The 11,063-nt window shown below is 44.3% G+C and overlaps 1 protein-coding gene across 3 annotated transcripts in view; it reads left to right on the forward strand.

Moving 5' to 3' along the window:
* LOC118282935 (inactive dipeptidyl peptidase 10-like) overlaps nt 1–11,063 on the forward strand; it is a 194,005-nt gene that overhangs the window by 159,756 nt on the left and 23,186 nt on the right. For all 3 annotated transcript variants that reach the window (XM_035604510.2, XM_035604512.2, XM_035604511.2), the window contains 2 exons: nt 1,491–1,543; nt 7,469–7,550. In XM_035604510.2, the coding sequence (XP_035460403.2) occupies nt 1,491–1,543; nt 7,469–7,550 (135 nt within the window). The remainder of the gene's footprint in view (nt 1–1,490; nt 1,544–7,468; nt 7,551–11,063) is intronic.

Raw genomic sequence — 11,063 nt, forward strand, 5'->3', positions numbered from 1 at the left:
ACAATCAAATGTTCGGCATAATTACACAAAAGTTATGATATACTACAATATGTAGTATTTCTATTACAATAGCTTCCTATCACCTTGTTTCACAAATCCAAATGCATTTTCTTTAACAATGTTCACAGCAAATAATTTACACTGTCATTAGTAGCATGATCACTACACTGAAATGTAATATGATAAAATATAAGTATGGGTGTTTTTGTTCTGTAGATTACTTGTATGAAGTGCATCTGGTATTGTGGAAAATATCTTCAATAAGGTATGTGGTGAGCTCTCTCTGTGTGTGTGGCAGACGACAGCAAGCTAGTTCAGTAATTTATTGATAAAGTCAAGTCATGCGTTTGCCATTGTGTGCTGGGAAGCAAGCATGCCAGCAGGCACAATACACTTGTAAAGAGAAAAAGGAAAAAAAATAAATAACAAGGCTTAGCCTCTGTAGGGCTGGACAGCCTGAAGGAATGGTCCGGAAATGAACTCCATCTCGGACAACACCTTCCAAAGATGATGTAGAGCACTTGTTGCCTCTGGCTCGCCTCCTCCAGGTGTACCGGGGAGCACTCGAAGCACTCAGAAGTGCGACCGGCGCGTGTATTACTCCTCGCAATAACACCCTTGATAAAATGAAAAGGTGCTGATCGCTGTTTCTCAGGACTGCTTTCTTGTTTTTACTGTTTGGTAGACTACACCTGCCTCACAAAGGTTTATATGCATATCCTTCTGAGTGTACTGGTATACTACATCTGTATTTATCTATATATTTATACCTGTCATTGATATGACATCCTTATCTAATTATTATTCTAATGAGTTGCACTCTGGTCTTCCTCACTTACTCACAGTTCACTGTTGGTCCACTATCTGTCCGTCCGTTCGTCCGTCCGCCCGCCCACCTGTGTGTCCATCGAGGACAAGTATGAATAGGAATCAATCAAGCGGATCTGTGTGTTTTCATTACAGCAGATTTGAGCTTCATGTCAGAGTTGCCCCCTGCAATCATTTTTTTCCTGCTTTGTCTCAGAGATGAATACATAAGTGTCATCTTCGTGATGAAATGCAAAACTGTGGCCTGTTTCTGTGCCCAATCACCCGTCACGGTCAGAGGTCTGTTATCATGTCAGGCAGACTTTCTCTGGAAGGGGGCGTTCAGACAGATGTACACGTACCCCCCTCTGTCACTTTGACTGCCTCCCTCCCTCGCTCTGCCTCTGCCTCGTCTCTCGCGGGCTCCCTGTGCGGAGGCACCAGGCGATGATGGGTTCCTCAGATGGAATTAAAATGTCTCGTCCTACAGCTGTCACCCATGCAAATTGCATTGTCTACAGATTGTATCATTGAGAGCAGCCAGCCGTCTGTTTTGTTTGATGCCTTCCTCCTTTTCATTTTCTGTCATGATGTCCTTATCTGTGGAACTGCTGCTTCTCCCGTTAATGTTTCAGACAGTAATCCTTTAATCTCTCTCGCTCTCTGTCGTTATTTTGCTCCAGGTTTACCGCCACTCCTACATGGCCTCCTACAGCATCTACAATATTCACACACGGTAAGTGTTTGTGTCTCACTCAGCAGTTGCTGTGAGACAACCTGCGTGGTAGCAACACCTGTCATCAGAGGAAAAGTATCTGTGAGCCCACCTAGATTTGCCAATTTGTACGACAGAGGTAGATGTGAGCGCGACGAACAGTCATTTGCATGTTGTGACATGCGTCCACAGGAAGGCATGACAACAAAAAAACTGTGACAAATACAGAATTATAGTCATTACTTCAGATAAAAAGAGAAGTGGGTGAAAAAGGCCAGAGTCTTTAGCTTCATGAACAGAAACAGCCAGAGCTTGCCTTATTTTAATTTAGCGACAACAAAAACTGCAAAAGCTTTTAGTTGTAATTGTTTTCGGTGAAGCATACCAGAAAGCATTGTCGTCAGCTGTAAAAGACCTTGGAGCTGAGTGCCAGTGAATAAGGTCTAGTATTTAAGAGTGTTGATATCAATTTGTAAGGTCTTGAAGGTCTTCACTCTTGTACGACATCCTGGCAGCTGCACTTTGGTCCATCTGCATCTGCTATCGAAAGCCCGGACAAAAAAAGGCTTCCCTGGACATGTTCCAGCAGTATGCATCAAATGGAGGACAGAAAAAACTTAAACTGTAAAAAATGAACTGGAGCACATCAGTTAGTTTACAGCTTTTCATAGTGCAAACAGACCAACGTTTGACACTGCCAAGGTAAATGGACTGGATTTATAATGAGCTTTTTTAATCGACCACTCAGAGCGCTTCACAGCACAAGTCACATTCATCCATTCATCCTAACATTCATACAGCACTGCACTTTACCATGCTTTATCTGTCACGTCCATGCACTGTCGGAAGAGCCGTCAGAGGGAATTTAGGGTTAAGTGTCTTGCCCAAGATTTTCAACTTCCTCTGTTGACCATGGACAACAGAGGAAGAGGAAAAGGGACCCAGCCCGGGGCCCCCGTCTGGAGCTAGGCCCAGGCGGCGGGCTCGTCTGCGAGCGCCTAGTGGCCGGGTTTGCCACGGAGCCTGGCCGGGCACAGACCGAAAATGCTACGTGGCACCCTCCATCCTGTGGGCCCACCACTCATAGGAAGAACCGCTGGTGTCGGGTGCGCTGCCACACGGGTGGCAGTGGAGGTCGGGGACCTCGACGAACCGGACCTGGGCTGCAGAAGCTGGCTCTGGGGACGTGGAACGTCACATCTCTGTGGGGGAAGGAGCCGGAGCTTGTGCGGGAGGTGGAGCGCTACCAGTTGGATCTGGTGGGGCTTACCTCTACGCTCAGTTTCGGTTCTGGAACTGTACTCCTGGATAGGGGTTGGACTCTTTTTTTCTCTGGAGTTGCCCAGGGGGAGAGGCGACGGGCGGGTGTGGGGATACTCACAAACCCCCGGCTGAGCGCCGCTGTGTATGAGTTTACCCCGGTGGACAAAAGGGTCGCCTCCCTACGCCTTCGGGTGGTGGGGGGGAAAACTCTGACTGTTGTTTGTGCATATGCACCAAACAGGAGTTCAGAGTATTCGGCCTTTTTGGAGACCCTGAGTGGAGTCCTGCAAAGGACCCCAGTAGGGGACTCCGTTGTTCTGCTGGGAGACTTCAACGCCCACGTGGGCAATGATGGAGACACCTGGAGAGGCGTGATTGGGAAGAACGGCCTCCCTGATCGGAACCCAAGTGGTTGTTTGTTATTAGACTTCTGTGCTAGCCATGGCTTGTCTATAATGAACACCATGTTCGAACATAAGGATGCTCATAAGTGTACATGGTACCAGAGCACCCTAGGCCAAAGGTCGATGATCGATTTTGTGATCGTTTCATCTGATCTGAGGCCGCATGTTTTGGACACTCGGGTGAAGAGAGGGGCAGAGCTGTCAACTGATCATCATCTGGTGGTGAGTTGGATCCGGGGGTGGGGGAAGACTCTGGATAGACCTGGTAAGCCCAAACGTGTAGTGCGGGTGAACTGGGAACGTCTGGAGGAGGGGGACATTGAACCCGAGTGGGAAATGTTCAAAGCTTCCATTGCTGAAGCTGCGGCGGTGAGCTGTGGTCTCAAGGTCTTAGGTGCCTCAAGGGGCGGTAACCCTCGAACTCCGTGGTGGACACCAGTGGTCAGGGAAGCTGTCCAACTGAAGAAGGAGTCCTTTAGGGATATGTTATCCCAGAGGACTCCGGAAGCAGTTGCAAGGTACCGACGGGCCTGAAGGGCTGCAGCCTCTGCCGTGTCAGAGGCAAAACAGCGGATGTGGGAGAAGTTCGGAGAAGTCATGGAGAAGGACTTTAGGTCGGCACCAAGATGCTTCTGGAAAACCATTCGACATCTCAGGAGGGGGAAACGGGGAACCATCCACGCTGTGTACAGTAAGGATGGGACACTGTTGACCTCCACTGAGGAGGTAATCGGGCGGTGGAAGGAGCATTTTGAGGAACTCCTGAATCCGACTAACATGCCCTCTATGGTAGAGGCAGAGCTGGAGGCTGATGGAGGATCATCGTCAATTTCCCTGGCAGAGGTCACTGTAGTAGTCAAACAACTTCACAGTGGCAAAGCCCCAGGGGTTGATGAGATCCGCCCAGAAATGTTGAAAGCTTTGGGTGTGGAGGGGCTGTCTTGGTTGACACGTCTCTGCAACATTGCGTGGAGGTCTGGTACAGTGCCAAACGAGTGGCAGACCGGGGTGGTGGTTCCCCTGTTCAAAAAGGGGGACCAGAGAGTGTGTGCCAATTACAGGGGTATCACACTTCTCAGCCTCCCGGGTAAAGTCTACTCCAAGGTGCTGGAAAGGAGGGTTCGGCCAATAGTCGAACCTCAGATTGAAGAGGAACAATGTGGATTCCGTCCTGGACGTGGAACAACGGACCAGCTCTTTACCCTTGCAAGGATCCTGGAGGGGGCCTGGGAGTATGCCCATCCAGTCTACATGTGCTTTGTGGATTTGGAGAAGGCGTATGACCGGGTCCCCCGGGAGATACTGTGGGAGGTACTGAGGGAGTATGGGGTGAGGGGGTCACTTCTTGGGGCCATCCAATCCCTGTATACTCAAAGCAATAGCTGTGTCCGGGTTCTCGGCAGTAAGTCGGATTCGTTCCCGGTGGGGGTTGGTCTCCGCCAGGGGTGCGCTTTGTCACCAATCCTGTTTGTGATATTCATGGACAGGATATCGAGGCGTAGTCGTGGTGGGGTGGGGTTGCAGCTCGGTGGCCTGGGGATCTCATCACTGCTTTTTGCAGATGATGTGGTCCTGATGGCACCATCGGTCTGTGATCTTCAGCACTCACTGGATCAGTTCGCAGCCGAGTGTGGAGCGGTTGGGATGAGAATCAGCACCTCAAAATCTGAGGCCATGGTTCTCAGCAGGAAACCGGTGGATTGTCTACTCTGGGTAGGGAATGAGCCCTTACCTCAAGTAAAGGAGTTTAAGTACCTCGGGGTCTTGTTTGCGAGTGAGGGGACAATGGAGCGTGAGATTGGCCGTAGAATTGGAGCAGCGGGGGCGGTATTGCACTCGCTTTGCCGCACCGTTGTGACAAAAAGGGAGCTGAGCCGGAAGGCAAAGCTCTCGATCTACCGGTCAATCTTTGTTCCTACCCTCACCTATGGTCATGAAGGATGGGTCGTGACCGAAAAAACGAGATCGCGAGTACAAGCGGCCGAAATGGGTTTCCTTAGAAAGGTGGCTGGGGTCTCCCTTAGAGATAGGGTGAGAAGCTCAGTCATCCGTGAGGAGCTCGGAGTAGAGCCGCTGCTCCTTTGCGTAGAAAGGAGCCAGTTAAGGTGGTTCGGGCATCTGGTAAGGATGCCCCCTGGGCGCCTCCCCTGGGAGGTGTTCCAGGCACGTCCAGCTGGGAAGAGACCTCGGGGTAGACCCAGGACTAGGTGGAGAGATTATATCTCCACACTGGCCTGGGAACGCCTCGGGATCCCCCAGTCAGACCTGGTTAATGTGGCCCGGGAAAGGGAAGTTTGGGGCCCCTACTGAAGCTGCTGCCCCCGCGACCCGACCACGGATAAGCGGTTGAAGATGAGATGAGATGAGATGTCTTGCCCAAGGACACTGAAGCATGCTGACTGGGGGGAAGCAGGGATCATACTGCCAACTTTCCGGTCAGTGGACCCTCTCTAACTCCTGAGCCACAGCCGCCCATGGCATGTCCTCAACGGTGTCAAAAGAACACAAAGACAAATGCATACATACATAGGCCACCTAGAACTTATATATACTTCAGGTCACTGGATAATTGGCTGTGCAGGATTTCAAATCTGTTGGTCTGGAACCCAAGAGGAGGAGCAAGTGCCACACCCCATGCACTATAATCACATAAGAAACAAAAGAACACAGGTATAATTTAAAGTTACAAATAAAATCTACTGCCACCATCAGTTGGATGAATCCAGGATTGCTCTACGCGGAGAGAGTGATATTTCCCCCCAGAACTTTAATGACTGCAGCGCTATAGTGCTCCAGTGCAGAATGTCAAGCTATTGTGTGATCCGTGTTCAGATGTGCAAATATTTACAGCGCTTGATATGACTTAGACCACAGTGGACCATTCAGCTTGTACACAACATGTGGTAATGTGGTTTCACATAACAGGTGCTGCTCTGGGAACATGCCTCAATTATTAAGGTAATGCAAATCCCTGTCTTAATTAGATTAGTTAATTCTTCTTCAAACATCTCAACGAACAGCAATCTCTTCGCTGACTTAAATGGTTTGATTAGATTAGCCCCTGGTTCAGACACATCACACCCCTGCCATGAGGGAAAACAAAGGAATTTCTTTGTTAGCATTTCAAGTGAACAGTGACCTGAGATTTGTTGTAGAGGCTCGTTGAAACATATATGCTCTTTTTAGGACAATATTATCCCACGTACCGTATCTCCCTTGTGTTTAAATAAATGAGTGTGACTATCTGACCACAAAGTTCCCGAAACACATGGCTGAAAACTCACCACTGTGAAATCATTTCATGTTTATTTGTGACAAAGTGTGGAGACTTTGGAGTCAGCTTAGAGAGCTCTGTAGAGCCCTGTTGCTTTACAAGTGGCTCTTTGGAACAAGTGTCACAATTGCAGTCCAAAGTGCTAATCCTATACACGCATGGGTATTGACATCCTGCCACCACAGTCGGTCACGATTCCCATTACTAATCAGAGGGGATTATAACTTTACGCAGCTGATAGGATTTGCCTTTTCAAAGATGAGTGTTATTCTAGAAAGTTTGTGACAAACTCTTCAGATTTTGTGCCATTTCGGAGCAGCACTCATGCTCATTTGAATTTGTGCCTGATTGTCAATTAAACCAAGAGAAAACTGCATGTAATGTGTCACAACAAATGGTACATTTGTTCAAAATTTGTTTTACTTTTACTTTTACTGAATGTAAACTCAGTAACTGCACCCTACTTCATTTCAACATGAATTGTGGGTTTGAGCCTGTATTAAAATGCATCGTTGGACAACTAACTATTTTCATAATTGATTGTTATCTTGATAAAACAAAAGAAAACTGAAAAATGTCCTTTGAAATATCCCTAGAACCCGATGTCATTGGATGGCTTGTTTTATCCAAACACCCCAAATGTCCAATTAATTTTGATGTAAAACCAAGAAACTCGCACATTTGAGAACCTTATGCTCGATGACTTTAACGATCACTCAGTTTTCAGAATAGTTGTTTGGGTTCACGATATATATACTATATAGACCCAATAGACCCAGGCCAACTCATACTTATGTGCATGGTTTTTATATGTATTCCCGCATATTTCCAGCAGGACTGAAACAGTATCAATATATTACAAATTACAAATACATATTTCTCTATTCTTATGGTAACATGTAATGATAGATGTGGGAGTGGGGGTCAAAAGGAGCCGTGAAGTGACCCACCTTCATACAATAATGGATGTTAGTGATGACATTGCTTGTTATCTCTTTCTTTCAGGGAGGTGTGGGAGCTGGACCCCCCAGAGGTGGTGAACTCTGTTCTGCAGTATGCTGCTTGGGGTGTGCAAGGCCAACAACTGGTGAGAATATAGTGGAAAAACTGCAAGGGGCCATCAGGGACATTGTTCTAAATAACCATGTATATACACACTGATAGCCAAACTCATTTACATTATACAGTGAAATCCTCACACATTTACAAGGAAAAGGTAAATACACAACTAAAACACGATAATCTCACACACAACTGAATGCTCTGCTAAAAATGAGTGTTAATAAAAGTTTCCGCACATACAAGTCAAATGTGCTCATATAGCTGTAATGCTCCTATAATATTGTGATTTCTGTTAAAACCATTTAGTAATCCACCATGACGTCACACAGTCGTTTGTAAACTGCTAATTTAAAGTCTTAAAGGGGGAAATTTGGGCCGTCACAATGTTGGTCATTTTGATCCAAAAGTAACAATATTTGGTTAATATTTGGTATGACCGAAAACCAATCCAAGGACGCTATGCACAACTACCTACACTGGCAAACTGACGGCAAACTCTTGGCTTTACAGTGCTAAGTTGCTATCAAAGTTAGCCTCCATGATTTGAGGTAAACTTTATAGCTAAGTTTAACAGTATTGGCAAATTGCATTCATAAATATTATACTCATCAAACACCAACATATATGAGGATTTGTTGTAGCCGAAGTTACTGTGTTTGTGCTCAAAACTGTTAACTTCACTGTTCACAAAATCTTGTGATGTCACAGTCGGCTACCGCTATTTTTTAATTGAAATCCTCTTGCTTGATCGCAATATTGAAATGGAGAATTGCAGCTGTGTGTGTAAACACATTTAACTTGTAGCCAATGTGTGAAATCTTTTCACAAGTGGATGTAAAAGACTTCACTGATTTTTATGAGAGCTTTTAACTGTGTATGTGAGTGTGTACTTTTTCAGGTGTTTGTGAGTGTTTCAGTTGTGCATGTAAAAGCTTTTCACTGGTATGTGTGTGAGGTTTTCAGTATAGTATGTGAACAAGTTTGGTTACATATATACACTATATGCATGGTAATTCTGAATAATGTTTTTGATGCACTCTTTGTCTTATATATTTGGTTATACGTGGCTAAAACTTACTACAATCAAGATATAATAAAACAAGTTGGTGTTTTTTTTCCAAGGATACAAACATAGAGTGATTCTGATGAAAATCATGTTTCCATTGATTTCTGACAAGTCATGTCAAGTATTAAGCCACTAAAGACAGAGCACAGCAATGACAACTCCAATGAATCAGCAGCAAACGTACATCAGGTAGTTTTCCTGTTGTTATGTACAGTAGCATAATTAAATTGGTCAGCTCACATAATTACTTAGTTTCTCTGTACAATAGCTGGCAACTGCAGCATATCTGCTATGGAGTCCAACAGTTTTTATCTAACCTCCCACAACGACCTAATTCAGAACTGCTGCAAAAAATATGATACCCTGTATTCTGTAGCCTCTGTGATTGTGGAGCCAACAGAAATAAGAATTTACCCTCAGCTCCAGGCCCTTGGATGATATTGTGCTGTATGAACAGGGATGCAAAGTGTTATGGCACTTTTCATATGCTTGGAGCTTTGTTGTCTCTCTACTTTCACTGCGTGAGTATTTGAACTGTGAAGACACATAAAGAAAAAAAAATTGTTGTTTTGTGTGCTTTTTGTGCTGGGCATCTCAAGTCCAGAATTGCCTGCTCTATGCATTATGTACTTACTTCACTTTTTTAATGTACCCTAATCAGATTTTTTATAGATTTTATATTTCTTTCTTTCTTTCTTTTTGACAGCTGGCAAAAAGCCTTGTAAAACTGCTTTGTTCATATTTGCAGATTTCAATTTGGAACGTTTGAGCATAAATCTAACATGACTCCAGAAGGAAGTCGTTATGGTGATAAGGAGAGCTGGAGAGATGTGAAGGCTCTCAAGTGGCATATGCAGCATCATTAGCCAGAAATGCATCTTCAGAAACATGACATGTGCTTTGTGAACGTGGTTGTAAGTGAGCACGGTAATTCTTTGGGAAATTGTTTATTCCCACCGTTAAGATGCCAGAAAGTTATATATTGTGCATCGGAGGTGTCTGTTTATCACCACGGAGTCTTAAGGATTGCATTGCAAATTTACTTTTTGTAAATCTAATTAATCCTTGTGTGATCCCCTTTAATCAATTGTGAATTGTGTGAATGTGAATGTCAATATCTATTTTCTCGTGTTAATACTCTTATCTTAATCCACCTGTATTTTCTGCAATCAAATAGTAAACAGAGCATTATTACCACAGCATTCCAAACACCAGGGAATCACACCGTATGGTCTACAATAGACATGAACATTCAACAAGACAGAGCCAAGATTCTCTAGGGGCTGCGCTGAGCATTAAAGGGGAGGCATCACTGCATGATGTGCATGATGAGTCAAAGTTTAAACCCATCTCAATGACAATCAGTCAAACTTTACATGAGCATGAGCATTGATATGATTGAGTTGAACTTCCCAACGATATCATTAACTCCATTATCCATGCAAGAAACATTCATCAGTACCGTTAGAAATCATCATGAAGATATCCTTCAGAACTTTTTTGGGAGTCACAAGATTTTTGGATGTTCTTCTGTATCAAACAAATCCAGTCATAGTTGTGTGTGTATGTCCATGGTTACATTGAAAACAGGAACTGCTGATAGCTAATTTTGCATAATTTCAAGTGTCAGTTTGAAAAACTGGAAATAAAAATAGGCCCCCCAAAAAACAATTCTCAGAAGAAAATACCAGTACCTACTTACCCTGCTCTTGTGGGGTTTTCCTCTCCTAATGGCTTAATTTGTAATATTTTTTTTGTGAATACAGCAGTTCCCAAAAACATGCACTACATACTCCTTGTTGACTTGGAAACCAGATGTTGTCCGACCTGTTTTTCTTTTCAATGAACACTGTTTGTTACTATTTCTTTCTTCAGTGAGAAACAATGGGCTATGGACTGTCTTAACTTTTTAATGACACCTTATGGATGTTAGAATAAAATCAAATATGGACTCTCGCCACATTGTTAGTCATTGAATGCAAACTAAGGTCATGGTGAAAACTCAACATCAGGTTCCTAATAAAACACACTTATTCAGAATTGTTCAAATGCAACTGGGAAGGAATGACTTTCAAGTCACCAAACACACTTTGAAAGGTACTTATGATTTTTAATACTGTTTAAGTAATATGAGGTAAAGCAATGAATCTCAAAAAAGCCTTATTTAAAGCTAACAAGAATCTATGTAACTTACATACATTCTGTTTCCAATGCCTAGATCTTTAAGATATCTCAAAATGCTGTTGAAGAAATGAACCCTCACATTTCAGAAACATTCCCTCTTGCAGATGGTGTTTCTGTGGTTAAATAACAATTTCTCCGAACCTTTTAGCACATGTGCCTTCTGGAGTGGTGATATCTTGATGCCTTCTAGTCAGACAGCAGAAGGCCTTGCTGTCTGCAAGGCTGTGTCAGTGCAGGGAGAGGCCCCTTTGATAATGGATTTTTATGTAAGAGCACATAAGGCCAAAA

The sequence above is a fragment of the Scophthalmus maximus genome, chromosome 14 (genome assembly GCF_022379125.1).
Source record: "Scophthalmus maximus strain ysfricsl-2021 chromosome 14, ASM2237912v1, whole genome shotgun sequence".
Classification (NCBI taxonomy): Eukaryota; Metazoa; Chordata; class Actinopteri; order Pleuronectiformes; family Scophthalmidae; genus Scophthalmus; species Scophthalmus maximus.